Here is a 19,498-nt window from a genome sequence, read left to right as displayed (position 1 = left end):
TCGCTTTCACATGAGGATCCTCCAATGGATGCTGTTTACTCAATGGTCCTTCCAACAGCTCCCGATGTCCCATACCATATTGATAACTCAATCATGCAAGAATCAACTGTCTTGGTGGATCACATCACCTCAGGTTCTCCGAGGAAGACCCGTCACTCTTCCTCCCCCAGTCGCCACGTTGACAACAGACGCCTCCCTGATCGGGGGGGGGGGGGGCATTATCAGGGCAGGACAGTCCAAGGCACGTGGCAACCTTTCGAGTGCCACTTGCACATAAATGTCTTAGAGATGAGAGCAGTGCTTTTAGCATTGCAAGCCTTTCATGACTCTCTTCCCACTGGGACTATTGCAATTCAGACGGACAACATGTCCGTAGTGTGGTACAACAACAGACAAGGTGGAACCAGATCATACCCTTTATGTCGAGAGGCACTCAGACTTTGGCAATGGGTGATCTCTTCTCAGCGTTTTCTGACAGCAACGCACATTCCCGAGAAATCCAACGTGATTGCAGACAAATTGAGCAGGGCAATTCTCATGCCTCACGAGTGGTCTCTGAAGAAATCAGTTCTAGAAGAAGTATTCCTAAGATGGGGCCACCCTTGCTGCGATCTTTTTGCTACTCCCCAAAACAGCAAGTGTCATGACTTCTTCACTCTCTTCCCGTTACCAGGCCATCCCACCAGAGACGCTCTAGTCCACGATTGGCCCCGGGGATTTCTATATGCCTTTCCCCCTTTTCCACTGATATCTCAACTAATTCAGAAAGCCATCGCTTTGAGAGTGACGAGTGACAATGATCCTCATTGCCCCTTACTGGCCTCGACAGATATGGTTTCCGTTTCTTCATCGTTACCTTTTGGAGCAGCCTTGGCATCTGGACCCAGTACCAGATCTGATAACCCACCAATCGGGTCAGCTGCACCAATCTCTGCATTCTCTAAACCTCACAGTGTGGTTCCTCCGATTCCGACCTTAGCCAGGCTTCCCTCAATATCTCGCTCGGTCCGAGATATCTTGATAGCCTCTCATAAATCTTCTACCTGGAAGATTTATAGTAGCAAATGGAAACGCTTCTCCTTTTGGGCAACATCTAAAAACATAGATCCCTTTACTGCACCTATCCAGTCTATTCTAGACTTTCTGGCAGAGCTCTTTCGTTTAGGATCATCTGCATCTACCATTAGAGTTCAACTGGCTGCCATATCTAATTTTCATGTAGGTGTCTCGGAGTCTAGCATCATGGCTCACAAACTCTGTAAAGCCTTTTTAAGGGGCATATTTCTTCTCAAACCTCCAATCAAAGATCCCCCACCTCAATGGGATTTGAACTTGGTTCTGGCATCCTTAATCCTTCCCCCCTTCGAACCGGCGGCTTCATGTTCTCTGAAGTTGCTTTCTTGGAAGACACTTTTTCTGGTAGCTATAACTTCAGCGAGAAGGGTATCTGAACTCCATGCTCTGTGCAGTCGTCCTCTTTACTTAGTTTTTCACAAAGATAGGGTATCCCTCCGTACTAATCCATCCTTTTTACCTAAGGTTTCTTCTCAAGCAAACCTAAACCAAATTATTGATCTCCCCGTCTTTTTCCCTAGTTACATTTTCTGGATGTTCACCGCCAACTTAGATATTACTTAGACAGAACTAAACAATTCAGAAAATCTGATCAACTGTTTCTGTCATATGCGGAAGGGAAATTGGGCCTTTCTGTTACTAAAGTATCCCTCTCTAGATGGCTTACCGCTACAATTACCTTCATCTATGAGATCAGACATCAAAAACTACCTTCAAGACCTAGAGCTCATTCAACTAGTGCATTAGCTACATCCGTAGCTTTTCAGGATAGGCTGCCAATAGATTCCATTTGTGCAGCAGCCACCTGGCTTCTCCTCATACCTTCGTTTCACATTACAAATTGGACATGGTCTCCAGAAACCGTGCCAACTTTGGTTCCACTGTTCTCAAGTCTGTTCCGATAGGCCACCCGGGATAAGGTGCTAGGGACGCGGTCCCATCCAGCAAGAATGAAGGCGAGATAAGACAACTTAACATTAAGAAGTTATGTACCTACCATAACGTTCCATGTTAGTTGTCTTCTTTTCGCCTTCTTTCTTGCGTCCCACCCTCCTTCCCCCAAGCCTGGACAGAACGATAGGAATTCAATTTGTGATCTTCCTCTGGAAGTCTTCATTCCCACACATTCTTCTACCTCCTTTTCTACTTTGTTAGGTCTGCGTTTCCTTCACACAGGTTGTTATGGAGGTGGGTTTCCCTTCTCCATTCTATGGAGACTAGGGTTGCTTGGTATAGCTATCAAACGAGATCTGAGTAGTTACCGCCTAGCATTGTGGGATATAGGGGAGCCTCGAGCCGGTGGAATTAGCTCTCGAGCTTTAGTATTGGCCAAGTCGGAGCCGAGGATCGGCTCTGAACCTATCCAGCAAGAAAGAAGGCGAGAAGAAGACAACTAACCTGGAACGTTATGGTAGGTACATAACTTCTTATTTTTTGAGACAGTCAGTGTAGGGCATTTGTTTGAGGCCAGTAATCCTCTTTTTGAGGTACTTCTGTGGCCTTTCCAGCTGCTGCAGATGTCTTGTGAGGTACATTCCAAAAGGGGCGTTATACTCTATAATGGGTCTAATGAGTGTCGAGTAGAGGGGAACAGTGACCTCTTTTTTCCTGGATGAGAAACCTTTTATGATGAGGTGTGCCACGTTAATTTCATTACCCTCCAAACCAACAGTACTACTAATCCCAAATGTTTCTGGAGCGGAATGTCAGCCCTCCTCAACCCAGGCAAAGCAGAAAACCCTAGTCCTGACCTAGACACATCTGGCACAGACTTGGCAACCAAATTCAACTCCTTTTTCAAAGACTGTATTAGTAAACTAACATCAACCTTCTCCAATAACTCGGGCACTAACCCTCAACCAACACTATTCCTTCCTCCCTAAACACCTCATGCCCCCCAGCTCCACCTTTCTCTATCAATCCCATCTCCATATCAACTATAAAAAAAACTTCTCCTAAAATTAAAACCCGGCTCAAATGCTCCTGATGAAATCCCCTCCTATTTCTTAAAAGTAGCTTCTGAAGCAATAGCCCTCACCATCAGCATACTCATTAATCGTTCTATCCTGGAAGGCCAAGTCCCCCAACTGTGGAAGAAAGCCTTTATTTATCCCTCTTCATAAAGGTGGCAACAACTATGACATAACTAACTTCCGCCCTATTGCAATTTTATCCCCTATTTTTAAACTATTCGAAATGTGTGTCCACCAACAACTCCTACCCTATCTCATTAATCACCAACTTCTAACACCAACACAACATGGTTTCCGTCCTGGCCATAGTACCTCTCTTTTCTAGAGTCAGTAAATAAAGCCTGTGATTCTGGCTACTTCATATCCACTCTCCTCCTAGACCTCTCTTAGGCATTTAACACCATTTCCCACAACCTGCTCCTTACCAAACTAAATAAACTAAACTTGTCCCCTTCCAGTACCCAGTGGTTCTCAAGTTATCTCACCCACAGGCAGCAAGCAGTCAAATGGAGCAAGGCTTCCTCTCCATTTCTCAGTACATCCACAGGTGTCCCCCAGGGCTCGATTCTAGGTCCCCTATTATTTAATATTTTCATAAATGATTTTCACCATGCCATCCCAGACTCCATCCTCATCCAATATGCTGATGATTCTACTGTACTCTGTTCCTCCCCCTCTATCACTACTCTTAACCACCTTACACAAGTAGCTTTCTCCTCTACTGGACAGTGCATGCTTGATAACCATCTGGCCCTGAATGCTACAAAAACCAAACTCATGATATTCTACCTGTCTTAAAAAGTCTCTCTCAGATAAAAATACCTTCACAATAACCAGCAAAAACAATACTATCCTAGAAATAGTCTCCATAAAATTATTAGGAATTATCTTAGATGACCAAATTAAATTTGATAAGCACCTTCAAGCCAATATCAACAAAACCCATAAAACGTTAGGTATGCTGTACCGGCATAGTCACTTCATCTCTCCCTCCACTAGAGTCACACTAGCTAATACTTGTCTGATCCCATCTCTAATTTATGGTGCAACTATCCTTTCCAACCTGCAATCCTCCCTTAAAGCAAAACTCTCATATTGCTACAATAAAATAACCAAATTTGCCACAGGTCACAGGGCCTCCTGTCACCACTGCCTTTCCCTTCATCAACTAGGCTGGTTTGAGCTACTCAATTTCCTCAGTTACACCCAACTTATCCAAGCTCATAAACTGATCCACAACTCATCTCTCTGTCCTTCCCTAGCAAATACCTTTGAAATGCGTAAACCTGACAGACTCTTGAGATCAAACTCTCACAACTTAATCAAATTGCACAGACCCTTACGTCCAGCTGGAAATCAACTGATGTCCTTCTCACTAGCATGCCTCTGAACTCTCTTTCAGCCTTCGTCCGTACTACAAACATTCTTTCCTTGTTCAAAACCTCACTTCACTCATATCTAACCTCACAATGGATATGCTCATTTTCCCATGGTATCTAACAACTACTCTACTTTCCTCCTAATCTTCTAACCCTCCTGTAGACCCATTAATGCCTATCTTACTTCTTTAACATTAGAAATATTAAAGCAAGTTAAACTGGCATTTTTTGTTACTCCTTATAACAAATACTACTCACTATTAATCCAGATGTTTGTTCAGATGTGACAATCTGATGAAACTCATTGTAAATACCTATTTTTCCTCCAACATATTTTTTCTTAGTTACTGTATTAATGCATAATTATGTTTTCAATGTGTGACAAATGTATTTTTTTTTTGTGTGCTTCAAATGTGTTCCTACTTTGTATTATGTAATCAACCTTCTGGAGCTTTTCTCCCCAGGACTCCATTGAAAACGGGCCATTTGTGGCCCAATGGACTATCCTGGCAAACAAACTGCAAGTAATTAAGTAAATAAATAAATAAACCAACGCCATTGTTTCCATTCCAGAAGTTCCGAATCCTTCAGGCCAAAAACTCGCACTACGCTTAGAAAACCAGCGACCAAACTGCAGGCTCAGGCCCATATGCCTCAAAAACAAATGCTTAGAATGACTGAAGACCTTATTACCTTAATTAGGGGAAGCCAGCCTTCCCCCTCTAAGAGACCTAGAACTGAATTTCTTTCTGATTCTTCTGATTAGGAATCTGATATTTCTGCTCCTTCTGATTACCAGGATTTGCCCTTATCTCCTTATGAGGATTCTGATGAAGAGGATTCCATTCCCTCTGCTTCCCCTCCAGAAGATCTTTCTTTCGGTAAACCTTGCATACTCTTAGGGAGCATTTCCGCTGGGAAAGCCAGGATTATTGCGAGTCCAAAAAGAGACTTAGAGAATTCTTACTCCTGCCTCAACACAGGCCTTTAGCTATTCCTCCTGATGTCCTTCAAGGATGCATCTGCAGTCATATGGGTTGCCCTGCCTCAGGCAGCCCTTCGGTCGGCCGGATTCCAAAGTCTGGGTCTGGCCTCGGCTGATGTCGCACTTCACCCGACGTCAGAGCTTCTGGGGTATAAAGGCATCAGCCGACGCCATTTTCCTCAGTCTTTCTTGCCGCGCGGTGCCCGAAGCAGAAGCTGTTCGCAAGTGCCGGTCGGTCAGATCCAGAGATTTCAGCTACCGAAGACTTCTAAAAAAGCTAAGTACCCCGTTGGGGACTCTCTCTTGCCTCAGCCGATGTCAGACAAAGTAAATAATTGTTTAACTTGTGGGAAACATACCTCATAAGGATTTCCACTCTTACTGCCTTCCGTGCTTAGGCCCAGACCACGACGTATCAGCTTGTTTAGCTTGTGCTTCCTTCAACCGACGGACACTTAGACGTCGGTCGGACATTGTAGATGATGCCTTCTTGGAATCTAGCCTTACCCCAGACACTTTACCTCCAGCTCCCAGAAAACCTGACAGGTACTACAGAGTACCTGACTCTCGCAAGTTCCTCTTCAAGAATCCTTATGCAAATCCAGAGACCTTTCCCAAGGACCAAAAGGCGTTAAGACTACTGCTGCCAAAAATCCTACGCTTTCTGATAGAGATTCTAGAGCCTTAGACAGATGGGGTAAGAAGGTATACACTTCTGCTACTTTGGCCATTAGGGCTTCAAATTGCCAGTTTCATATGTTAAAGTATCAACAGCATATTATGGGACTAATTAAACAGAAAATGATGTTCATTCCTGACTGTGCTGAACACAAAAAATTGCAAGATTTAATGCATTCTGCAGAACAAGTTGGTAAACATACTTTGCAATGTAGTTTTGATGCTTTAGAAGCATCTTGCAGGGCTGCTGTCACTGGGTCTGTACTTAGAAGACATGCTTGGCTTAAGGAACAAAACTTGCCAGATCATGTTAAAGCTAAATTATTGGATGCTCCCTTAAAGCAAGACGGCCTTTTTTGAAAACAAAGCAGAAGTCCTTAAAAGGATGGAGGAAAAAAGCTAAATCTATGCAAACTGTTAAAGATTTCCTACAAGTACAGCCTCCCAGATTCAGTAGGCATTTTCAAAGAACTGGTCCTTTCCAGTCCCTTTCAGGCCTTCTCAGTCCAAACCCAGAAACAGCAGACCACCTAGGTTACAGTCTCAGGCTGCGCACATACCTAAGCAGTGGGGGGCTCCCACTTCCAAAGCAGGGAGTAGCAAACCACCCCCCTACGGAAAAATGGCACAATGACTTAACCTTAACCCTTCCAAGCCCTGCTCAACTACCTGCTCCCTAAGGAGGAAAGCTCGCCCTGCATGCAAAAAACTGGGAACTCATTACCCAGGACAAATGGGTTTTGAACATAGTTTCCCAAGGATACAGATTCCACTTCCACACACTACCAACCCCAAATGGTTGGCCAGACCTACCCCCAAATCAATGGGCTGAGGCCCAACCTCTCTCTGTTATCAGTATCAGGGCTATTCAACCTGTCCCAGCAGAACAAAGGGGACACGGTTTTTATTCAAGACTTTTTCTGGTAGCCAGAAAAGACCACTCCTAGTGTCCTATCCTGGACCTCTCTATTCTCAATACCTTTCTGGTAGTTCCAAAATTCAAAATGCTAACTCTTCAACAGCTTCTTCCTATGCTAGCCAAGGATGCCTGGCTGGCAACCCTAGACTTAAAGGAAGCTTACCTGGTTATCCCAGTAAGGGTCTCTTGCAGGAAATACCTACGCTTCAGGGCAGGCTCCATGCACTATCTGTTCTCTGCACTTCCCTTTGGCGTATCTACTGCGCCCAGGGTATTCACAAAGTGTCTAGCTCCAGCCATTGCATTTTGCAGGCAGAGAAATATTCAGATTTACCCATACTTGGACGATTGTTTGATTCAGGCAGAAAGTCAGGACTTGCTATTACAACACCTGGCATTCATAAAGAAACTTCTAACCTCACTGGGGTACACCATCAACGAAAGGAAGTCTCACCTAATACCCTGCCAACAGATTGTATTCCTGGGAGCAAGCTTGAACACAACTTCCCAGATGGCATTCCTCACTCTGGAGAAACTAGTTTATTTGACAACCTACTTCAAACTATTGGTCACAAAACCCAGCTATCTGCAAGGAAAATACTGCAAGCCCTGAGGTTCATGGCCTCTTGCATTCTACTAATTCCATATGCAAGACTGCATATGAGGAAACTTCAGTGGTATCTAAAAAGCCTATGGTGTCAACATTCTCTGGACCTGAAAATGATTTCTATCATTCCTTGTATGAAGACAGAGTTCCTTTGGTGGGCAGAGGACTTCTTCCAGGACAACTATTGGTAAAGACAGACAACACCACAGTTATGTGGTACATAAACAAGCTGGGGGGAACCCACTCGTACCCTCTCTGTAGACTAGCCATGGCTCTGTGGAACACAGCCTTGAGCTACCAAGTACACCTACAAGCTCAATTCCTGCCAGGCAAACTAAATTCACTGACAGACGACTTAAGCAGAAATCTGATGGACCCACACGAATGGAAACTAGAACCCAAAATATTCAACCTCTTGAGGAACAAATGAGGGGCTCCAGAGCTAGACCTGTTTGCCGCCCCTCAGAACTACCAATTAAACAAATTCTGCACAAGAACTCCCCACAGTCAAGCTTGGAAAGTGGATACCCTGTCTTTTACCTGGGAAAGCCTCTCAGTTTATTCCTTTCCTCCTCTGCCTCTCCTCTCGAAGGTTCTACTAAAGATCAAACAGGACAAGCCAAGGACAATACTGATTGCACCAGACTGGCCACGTCAGCACTGGTACCCCCTCTTGCACAGTATGACACTGCTGCAACCATGGCACCTGCCTCAGACCCCTTGCCTGCTATCTCAGCAGGCGGGCCAGATTCTGCACCCTCAGCTTCAAACCCTAAACCTTGTAGCCTGGCTAATTCCTTGAGCTCTCCTTTAGCATCCCTCTGTAAGCAGGTGCTGGATGTCATTCTGGAGGCAAGGAGGCCTAGTACTAGAAAATCCTTTTCTGAAAAGTGGAAAAGATACTGTTCCTGGAGCCAGGCTTAGGGGATGGGCACAACGGTGCCCAGCTTACCTCATACTCTACTGTACTTAACAGAAATGCTCCACAAGGGCCTATCCTTCTCGTCAATTAAAATTCATGCCTCTGCCATTTCAGCACATTATAATACTGAGCCACCTCTCTTTTCTCATCCCTTGCTAAAACAATTCCTTAGAGGGGCCAGAAATTTAAGACCCCCCCGCCAGGAGAGCTCCCACTCCAGCCTGGGAACTTAACTTTGTATTGGAAAAGCTCACTCTTACCCCCTTTGAGCCAGCTGCAACAACAGAGTTGAAATTCCTTTCTTGGAAAACAGCCTTCCTTCTAGCCATCACTTCAGCAAGAAGAGTGTCTGAATTACAGGCCCTCATGGCAGTGGAACCCTTCATTATCTTCCATGCGGACAGGGTTTCCCTCAGGACTAATCCTTCCTTTATGCCCAAGGTGGTGTCTGGTGTGGCCCTAAATCAGTCCATTCATTTGCCTACTTTTTTCCCTAATCCACAAAACAAAGGGGAACAAATACTGCACTCTCTGGACATGCACAGGCAACTTAGATTTTATTTCAACAGAACTAAGCCTCTCAGAAAATCTGAACAGCTCCTAGTTGGCTTTGCTGCAGGGGCAGAGGGGAAGGCCATTTCAAAGCAAACCATTTCCAAATGGATAGCCTATTGCATTAATTTCTGCTACAAGCACAATGGAAAACCTACCCCACAGGGGATAAGATCATATTCCTCCAGGACCGCATCTACCTCTGCGGCTTTTCTCAGAGGAGTCCCTACCAGGGACCTCCTAGAAGCTGTTACCTGGAGCTCTGTACATAACTTCACCAAGCATTACCACATGCCTATCTTTTCTAAATCCAGAGCTGGATTTGCCACTGCAGACTTGCAGGGCTTAATAGCTGGCCCTAATGCTCTTTAACTTCCTCCTCCCTTCCTTAGCTTTGGGAATGAACCCAAATGTAATGACTGCAACAGTGAAACATGAAGAACATAGTACAGTTGTGTACACTTACCATAAATGTAGATATTCGAGTGTATTCACTGTTGCAGTCCTGGTTACCCTCCCTCCAGCCCCCTGACTTCTCTTGGCTCTACCTTTCCTTCTTGTTTGGTATATTTATTTTTTCTGGTGTATTTGCTTTTTTGATGGGGGTTTACCATACCATATAATTGCTTCCTATTGTGGGGGCGCCTGACATCTGGGGCAAGAAAAACTGATGTAATGGCATCGGCTGCATGTTTTATACCCCTGACGACTTGATGTCATGGAAGAAGAGACAGCACCCGACGCAGAAATCCGACGACTCTGGTATTCAGACCGGCTGAGGGCTACCTGCAAGCAAATAACCCAATTGTGATGACAGCAACAGTGAATACACTCGAACATCTACATTTATGGTAAGTGTATACAACTGTACTTTCTCAGTTTATATAGTACCTACGATGTTAAACAAATTGATTTAATCTGTTCATGTCTGGAAGTGGTTCTGGACAATAAAGTATTTATGTTTGAGGACTCTCACTACATTCAGAAGACTGGCATAGCTATGGGCATATCTTATGCCCATAGCTACGCCAGTATAGTCCTGGCATTCTGGGAACATGAATATGTAATTGAAAGGGCATAGTTATGAGGTTAATATTGTCTTCTACAGACGCTTTGTTGATGACCTATACCTGTTGTGGAATGACGGGAATGGCACTCTTGAGCAGTTGAATCAGTTTGTGATGTATGTACATACTACCACTGCTTTTCTAAGTTTACCTGTGGTCACTCAAGGGAATCTACTGATTTTCTGGATGTACATATTTCTAAGGTGTGGCTGGGTTATTTGTCACAGAGTTGTATAGGAAACTCTGCAGGGGAATACATTGCTCCAGCGGTCCAGCATGCACCTTATATTTATATTTATAGGAATATTCTTAAAGGGCAGGCAGTGCAGATTTCTAGATTAAATAATTCTGAAGCAGGATTTCAGAGAGATTTATCAAAGTTGAGAGAGGAGTTAAAGGGCAGGGGCTATAGACCCAGAGAGGTGGAAAGTATGTATAGTGAGGTGTTGAAACTTCAGGTCCGATAGAGTGAGGCCCTGTTTCTCAGAGTCTGTAGCGAATATAGAACCTGCCAGTGCTGTTGTATCAGATGGCTCGGGGATATTTTATGGTAAAAGTATTTCCCTTTTTCTTTTTTATGTCAGTGATGTAGGACCTGTACGCAGGGTTATTGAATCCATTTGGTCTATTTTACAGACTGATGATCGTATCAAGGATCTGGTAAGGAATAGACCTGGTATAAGAACAAGAAGAAGTTGAAACAACAATTGTGTTATAGGACATACCAAATACTCTTAGGACATTTAGATGTGACCCCTGGTACGAGACGGTGCAATAGATGCAATTTTTATAGATATATTAATATATCAAATGTGTTCATTCATCTGAATACAGGTATTGTATATAGATTCACTGTTACAGCTGACTGGCATATCCGTGATGTGATTTAACTTGCTTTTATGCAGGTCTTGTACTAGTTTTATGTAGGCAAGACAAATCATTCATTTTTAGAGCGAATAAGGGAATGTCTGTATAACATACTGGTTGGTGACAGTAAGAATGCATTATCTAAGCATGTTATGGGTCATGATGCGACACACACATTTAATTTTATAGTAATAGAATTAGTTGAATGTAGTCTACGTCTAGGTGACTTTAGAAATTATACTGAAAAAGCCTGTTTTGAAATCTAGGGATCTGTCCTGATGATGTAAGTTAGGTTGTATTGTATATTAGATCTGACTGGTTGCCCTTGATAAAATGTATCATTGCTTGTAAATTTTTTTAAATTTTTGATTTAATTGTATGTGTATTGTACTATTGTTCATGGTCTGAAGAAGCACCGTTTGGTGATAGAGCGCTTACTTATCTGAATAAATGTCATTTTTTTATTTTATTGTTGCTGCTGTGTTTTCTGCCATCTCTGTTTTACAGAAATCATAAACTGGCAAATTGGATGCTGTATCCACTTTTTCTTCCTGATACTTCTGTGATGGTTCTCAGTGTCCTTAAATACTATGTCCATTGTACATTCTTGATGAATTAGGTAACATAGTTGATTGTCTTTACTTTTTTTATGCATTTCTGCTCAGTTTGTAATCTTATTTGCCTTGCAGCACATCACTAAGACTTCCTCCAGCTTACAGAAGAGAATATATTAAAAATATGAGGTAAAGTACAACTACTTTATCCAACATATATATATTACCTTAAATAACCAAAGAAATGTATGCGGAAGCCATGAAACCTTTCATATTTAAATGACTGTAGAATGTACAGATGTTGCTTACCCATAACATTGTTAATCTGCCTAAAATATTTTTTCACCCCACTAATATAAGTAGGACCATGTAGCATAAACTTCTCTTTGCATTTGTCTGCTTACTCAGATTTTCTCTCTTGTTTCATATGTGGTAGTACTTTCTCAGTTGTATGCTTAATTTACTTGGGTTTTGTTCTATAAATTATATTACTCAGTGCGCAGTTCACATATCAAAGTTTCATTCGTATGAGATTACTAGGCTAACAACCCAAGAGCTTTTACAAGCCTAGCTGAGTTTCCTGATTTTCAATAGCTAGATGAATAAAGTTCACAGAAGTATGAGCCTGTGCTCAAGTATATAATACCGACTGCCTCTGTCCATGAGGGATGTAGGTGCCACCCCAGGAGTAAATTTACAATGACCTATTCATTGATCTAGTTTTAGCTTGAAGAGGGCCAGGGAAGGGCTTTACTTTACGTGAATGGGAACTTTGTTCTAGAGGAGAGGGATAGCCTCAGAGACGTATCTACCTCTCCAACATGATTTATTTATCTAAGAGGCTAGGTCAATATCCCTGGAATGAGTGACCCTCGCGCGGTTTAATTTACAAATGTGTGACATTTCCATCAAGGCTGGATCAAAGACTGCAGTGTAAAAAATCTCTGTAGTCGCTCCAGCTGTTGCAGATATCTGGTGAGGTGCATACAAAAGGGTCCATTGTATTCAATTATTAGTCTGATGAAGGCAGAATACAGTGAAATTATAACATCCTTTGACCAGGATGCCATACACTTACTTATGAGTTGTGCCACATAGAAGGACTCTTTACCACTGAAGATACATGTTGGTTGAAGTTCAGATTATTATCAACCTGAGTACTCCGATCAAGTACTACTCTGTCTGCTCTTTGGGGGGATGGGGTTGCTGTCTGTATTGTAATTAGCTGGGATATTTGCTTTCCCAAAGGGAATTATTGTGCATTTTTTGCATAAAGCTTTGATCCATGGCTCTGGCACCAGTCATTTGTGTGCAGTAATCCTTTCTGCAAAATATCAGTGTAGTTCGAGGTTGAGTCATTGCCCCCAGTTTCCAGTCATCTGCAAACTTGGTCAGCCAAAGGCAGTCTACACTTGCCTTGACGTCTGAGAAATAAATACTGAACAGGAGTGGGCATAATGCAGAACACTGGTATACCACTAGTGACTTGCCTCTTGCTAGAGTCGAATAACATTTGAAATTTGTTGGGCCCATCTGTCACTTTAAATAGTCCAAGGACCAGTCTTCCCATTGCATAGATAAATAAAGGTGGAGAACAAGTCATTCTTTTAAACAACACAACTTGAAATGATAGATTATATAGCATGTGAAATCTTAATAATTTTAAGATTAAATAACTTGGGGACCAAGTATATGCTGGCTGACAGCCATTTTCAAATATCAGGTTGTAAATGTAGCGTTTTTTAAGGTGGGATGCCATACATTCCTCTTAATGTTTTGAAAGTGGCTGGTGGTGGTGATGTCAGGATCATAATTATCACTGTGTTCCAAGTACAAAAAAGGTTAGTTATTAGAGTGCATTTCTTGGTTTCACTGAGAAAAGTCACTTGAGCAGTTGTTTTGTACACCTGCATATGTATGAAACAGAACACATTGGTTAATAGGTACGTTGTACACAGTTGTGTCAAAAGAATCAGTCTGCAGCAGAGGAATTTTTTGCAATAGAATTGGTATTGTATGGGAACCTATTAAATCAGTCAGCCATCCTCTGACGTTTAAGTTTTGAACAGTAGTGCTAGGTAAAATGTAGAATGTTCCAGTTTCTGACAAGTGGAATCTAGTAAAAGCATTCCTGGATACTGTACTTTTGACATTAATTTGTATTCTGATTACCCTCTTAATCCATGTTGGGCTCATAAGGGAGCTGAATGCCTATCCCAGTGTTTAGTGGGTGCAAGAAGAACATATCTTGGACAGTTGCATGAAAGACAATAAATGATGGACTTCTTTGTGTGAAGACGCTGTTGTACTAACATAGCTTGAACTGTATTACCACGCAGGCTAAGATGGGGGGGGGGGGGTTGCCTGATTTATTATAGAGTCAAATGGTAACCTGAGAAAATGCTATTTATCTATTTGGAGTATGCTATTGGTTCCTTTAAACCCTTTTGTAAAGTTGTAGATGAATGTTCCCCCAAGACCTACATATAAATATGCGGCTGACTTTTTAGATGCCTTACATAGGAGTCAAGTAGAACTGTTTTATTAGCTTATCATAAGCATACAATTTAAGTTTTATATGGAAATGGAACTTTAGTATCTTATTTCTAGACTTGGGGCACATTGCTGCATTTCTACTGCACATTTTTGTTTGCAGTGTTTGATATCACTTAAGATTTTAATGGAAAAGTTGTTTAATTTGATTTTTTTTTACTCACAGTTTGTGGGAAAAGGTACAGCTTTGCCAGAAGAATGCTGCTTCAGAGGCTCTTTGCTTTATAGAAAGACTTCAGTCAACTGTATCCTTCATTTAATTGAGAATATGATATAGCTTACCCTGTTTTTCCAGATGCTTAGCAATATGTGACTTGCCTTTCAGTTTCAGTAAGTCTCTTAAAAAAGGATCTGATCTGTATTTGAAGTCTAGCTTGTTTCATAAGGCAAGCATCTAGTCATATGGCTGTCTTTTCAGACTGTAGGTGTTTATAGCTGTAGATGAAACCATGACTGCCTCAAGGTGTGCACAGCAGGGAAAATAATTTGAAATAACAGTGAAGTGGATAGATTACTCTGTGTTATAAGGCTGAGAAATACATTCCTGTAACTGTTAGAAAGACAAAGCATGGATATTTTCAAAGATCAATTTTTCTGTAGTGGCATAAATGTAAAATATGACACACTGCCAGCAGTGGATTCTGTCTTTTTCCGAAATCTGAAACATCTAGTACAACAGGCTGTGGAGGGGGCGTTGTTGCTGTTCTCACTGCTGCATGGATGGAAAGGCAGTATAGAGGTGTGCCAGAGAATGAAGAAATCAAAATATTTAGACGGACGTGTTGTGTGGTTCACCTGGGGACTGTATGATTACTTTTGCCAGAGTATGAAAAACTTGTGAACCATTTGCTTGGGAAATTGTTTTAAAGGGAACATTGGGTCAACATATATTAAGTGACATCCATTTCCTTTTTATAACAGTCCTTTCATTTGTATTCTTAAGTTCATTGTGATGGCTGGAGTACGCACAGTCTTTCATTTTCATTTGTTTTGCACTGTTGTGATTTTAGCTGGTGGAAGACTGTCCACAGTTTTTTGTGGTTGAGACATTCCCATATAGAATGCTAGCATTTTTAATCATTTTTATAAATGTGAGAGAGTAAGACCCTAGCAAGAGTTGGGCTGTTTGGGTAGCCTCTTTACAATGCAGTTCTTCAGGTACACTTGTAACAGAAATTATTGTAGGTGTGATTGGGAGACTGTCTAGACTACAGAAGACAACATTTTTATTTTTATCTTGTTGCACAAGTAGGAAGACTGGCCCTAAAACCATTTTTTCCAGCCAAGACCTAGTTACAGATAGGTTCAGAAATATATGCACATGTAGGAGTAGTGGATGTTATGGTGAGCTTTGGTTATAATAACATTTAAGAAGTATTTAACTAATAGTTCATATAAGTGGCTGAAACTCACAAGGCAAAATGCTACATCAGATCTGCTTGTAAATTCAAACTGAGTCAGCTGGTGGACTTCAGACATTGGACATTAAAATTAACTACAAGAGGCATGCCCCATGAAGTTTTGGAAACGAGATGAAAGTGCTGAGACTTTTACTTAGTTGCCTCACTTGCATCTGCTATTTTTCACATTAGTTTATTTATTTATTTTTTGTTCGATGTGGGTAGCAAGATGGCTGGTAACATTCTTATGATGGTGGGAATGAAATTCCAGAATGTAGGGCCATGTACATGGAAGCCTTAATGATCATTTGAGAGATTTGGGTGGTACAGTTTAGAGTAAGATCGGAGATTTCAGAGGGGCATAGATTTTGTTTTGTCCATGTTCCCAGTTTGAGTTCCTAGGCAGTGAAATGTACTGGTCAAGACTGTGGGACTTTCAAAACTTCTTGTCACAAAATTAAACCTGTAAATGATAGCTGGGCAGCTAGATTTAGACTGAGTGGTAAAGTAGCCTTCTGTTCTTTTCAAATTAAGCTGTAAACCTACTAGGCTTACCTAAAGATGTTTGAAAGATTTGTACATTATTTGTGGAATTATCACTAGTAATGATCAAGGCATATTCATTGGCTGGAATCATTTACCTTTACCAAAGGCATTTATAGACTCTTTACTCAGGACATTAAACCTAAGGTACGTTTATAGCCACGACTAAAACTGCCCCTGCAGTTAGGATGCATTGATATTAAGTACAGATCTGGGTCTGTTCCCCAGAAAGAAGTCACAGCCATGCCTTACAGAAACTAAGTCTAATACAACTTCTGGTACATTCCAAGAGCTGTTTAAACCTGTTAATAGTGCCTGTGAGTCTATGGTTGTATATCTGTAACAACTAAACATTTTCTAATAAAATTGTTTAGACAGCAAATACGGATGTTAATTTATAAAAAGTATTTAAGTTGTGCTTTTAGGTGCAAAAGTAATGGAACAATGTACTGAATGCTCGATGTCAGTACATAATATATTCTGTTTTCTTCCTGCCTGAACATTTCAAATAAATCTAAACATTCCCTTAAGGGACAAATAATTTTTGGTTGTAATTTGTATATTATACTTACAGTATATAGTTATATATTTGCCCCATGAAAAAAAAGAAAATGTACATGTTTATATACTCATCTTCTTTCGGCTGTTCCCGTTAGAGGTCACCTCAGCGGATCATCTGTTTCCATTTCTTCCTGTCCTCTGCATCATGCTGTGTCACACCATCCACCTGCATTTCCTCTCTCACCACATCCATAAACCTTATCGTAGGCCTTCCTCTTTTCCTGTTACCTGGTAGCTTCATCCTTAGCATCTTTTCCCAATATACTCAGCATCCCTCCTCAGCTACATGTCCAAACCAACGTAATCTTGCGTCTCTGGCTTTGTCTCCAAACCTTCTAACCTGGGCTGGCCCTCTAATATACTTATTCCTAATCCTGCCCACCCTTGTCACACCCAGTGCAAATCTTAACATCTTTAACTCTGCCAAATCCAGCTCTAACTCCTGCTTTTTTGTCAGTGCCACTTTCTTCAACCCATATAACATAGCTGGTCTCACTACCCTCTTGTAGACCTTCCCTTTCACTCTTACTGATACTCATCTGTCACAAATTACTCCTGACATTCTTCTCCACCCACTCCATCCTGCCTGAACTCTCTTCTTCACCTCTCTTCCACACACGCCATTTCTCTGAACTATTGATCCCAAATATTTAAACTGATCCACCTTTGCCACTTCTACTCCTTGCATCCTCACCATTCCTCTATCCTCCCTCTCATTCACACACATATATTCTGTCTTAGTCCTGCTGACCTTCTTTCCTCTTCTCTATAGAGCATATTTCCATCTCTCCAGGGTCTCTTCCACCTGTTCCCTACTCTCACTACAGATCACAATGTCATCTGCAAACATCATAGTCCACGGGGACTCCTGTCTGATCTCGTCTGTCAGCCTGTCCATCACTATTGCAAATAAGAAAGGGCTCAGAGCTGATCCTTGATGTAGTCCCACCTCCACCTTAAATGCATCCATCACTCCCACCGCAGACCTCACCGCTGTCACACTACCCTCGTACATATCCTGTACCACACTTACATACTTCACTGACACTCCCAACTTCCTCATACAATATCACAACTCCTCTCTAGGCACCCTGTCATATGCTTTCTCTAAATCTACAAAAATACAATGCAACTCCTTCTAACCTTCTCTGTACTTCGCCATCAACACTGTCAGAACAAACATCGCATCTGTAGTGCTCTATCCCAGCATGAAACCATACTGCTGATCACTAATCATCACATCCCTTCTTAACCTAGCTTCCACTACTCTTTCTCATAACTTCATGCTGTGACTGATCAATTTAATCCCTCTATAGTTACTACAGCTCTTCATGTCACCCTTATTCTTAAAATTCGGTACCAAAACACTTTTTATCCATTCTTCAGGCGTCCTCTCACTGTCCAAAATTTCATTAAACAGTCTGGTTAAAAACTCCATTGCCATTTCACCTAAACATCTCCATGCTTCCACAGGTATGTCATCTGGACCAACAGCCTTTCCAGTCTTCATCCTCTTCGTTGCTATTCTTACTTCCTCCTTGCAAATCCATTGACTTCATGATTCACTATCACCACATCATCCAACCTTCTCTCCCTCTCATTCTCTTCATTCATCAACCCCTCAAAATACTCTTTCCATCTGCTCAACGCACACTCCTCGCTTGTAAGTATGTTTCCCTCATTATCCTTTATCACCTTTACCTACTGCACATCTTTCCTAGCCCAGTCCCTCTGTCTAGCCAATTGGTTCAGGTCCTTTTCTCCCTCCTTGGTGTCCACTCTTTCATACAACTCTTCATATGCCTTATCCTTAGCCACCTCTCTCTCTGCCACGCACCTCATCTCCTTATACTCCTGTCTACTTTCTTCATCTGTCTGACAATCACACTTTTTCTTTGCCAGCCTCTTTCTCTGTATACTCTCCTGTACTTCCTCATTCCACCACCATGTCTCCTTGTCGTCCTTCCTCTGTCCAGATGTCATACCAAGCACCTTTCTAGCTCTGCTGTAGTTACCCAGCTATTTGGTAACTCTTCACTGCCACCCAGTGCTTGTCTTAACTCTTCCCTGAGCTCCACCTCACAATTACCCTTTGTCAATTTCCACCATTTGATTCTTGGTGCTGCCCTCACACTCCTCCTCCTTTTCTTGATAACCATCGTCATCTTACAAACCACCATCCTATACTGCCTAACTACACATTTCCCGGTCACCACTTCTCCAATCTCCTTCAAACTGGCCCTCCGACATAAGATATAATCCACCTGTGTGCATCTTCCTCCACTCTTGTATGTCACCCTATGCTCCTCCCTCTTATTAAAATAAGTATTCACCACAGCCATGTCCATCCTTTTCGCAAAATCCACTACCATCTGACCTTCTGCAGTCCTTTAACACCATACCTATCCATCACTTCCTCATCCCCTCTGTTCCCTTCACCAACATGCCCATTGAAATCTGCTCCAATCACCACTCTCACCCTTGAGTACAGTCATCACCACTTCATCCAACTCACTCCAAAATTTTTCTTTCTCCATCACACACCCAATTTGTGGAGCATATGCACTAACAACATTCATCATTACACCATCAATTTCCAGCTTCATAAACATCACTCTATCCGACACACTTTTCACCTCCAAAACGCTCTTAGCATATACTGTTCCTACAGGATAACTCCTATGCCATTTCTCCTCCCATCCACACCATGATGAAACAATTTGAACCCACCTCCGATGCACCTAGTCTTACTCCCCTTCCATCTGGTCTCTTGCATACGCTATATACCAACCTTTCTTCTGTCCATCATATCGGCCAGCTCTCTCCATAAACCAGTCATACTGCCAACATTGAAGTTTCAGACC

At 42.0% G+C, this 19,498-nt stretch overlaps 1 protein-coding gene across 4 annotated transcripts in view; it reads left to right on the top strand.

The window, feature by feature from the left end:
- TEDC2 (tubulin epsilon and delta complex 2) overlaps nucleotides 1-19,498 on the top strand; it is a 1,244,333-nt gene that overhangs the window by 755,144 nt on the left and 469,691 nt on the right. For all 4 annotated transcript variants that reach the window (XM_044065295.1, XM_044065294.1, XM_044065296.1 and 1 more), the window contains 2 exons: nucleotides 11,713-11,766; nucleotides 14,297-14,375. In XM_044065295.1, the coding sequence (XP_043921230.1) occupies nucleotides 11,713-11,766; nucleotides 14,297-14,375 (133 nt within the window). The remainder of the gene's footprint in view (nucleotides 1-11,712; nucleotides 11,767-14,296; nucleotides 14,376-19,498) is intronic.

This window comes from Protopterus annectens, chromosome 3.part0 (assembly GCF_019279795.1).
Source record: "Protopterus annectens isolate FY-2018-M chromosome 3.part0, PAN1.0, whole genome shotgun sequence".
NCBI classification, from domain to species: Eukaryota; Metazoa; Chordata; order Ceratodontiformes; family Protopteridae; genus Protopterus; species Protopterus annectens.
Note: the sequence above shows the minus strand (reverse complement) of the source record. Positions and strands in the feature narration are given on the sequence as shown.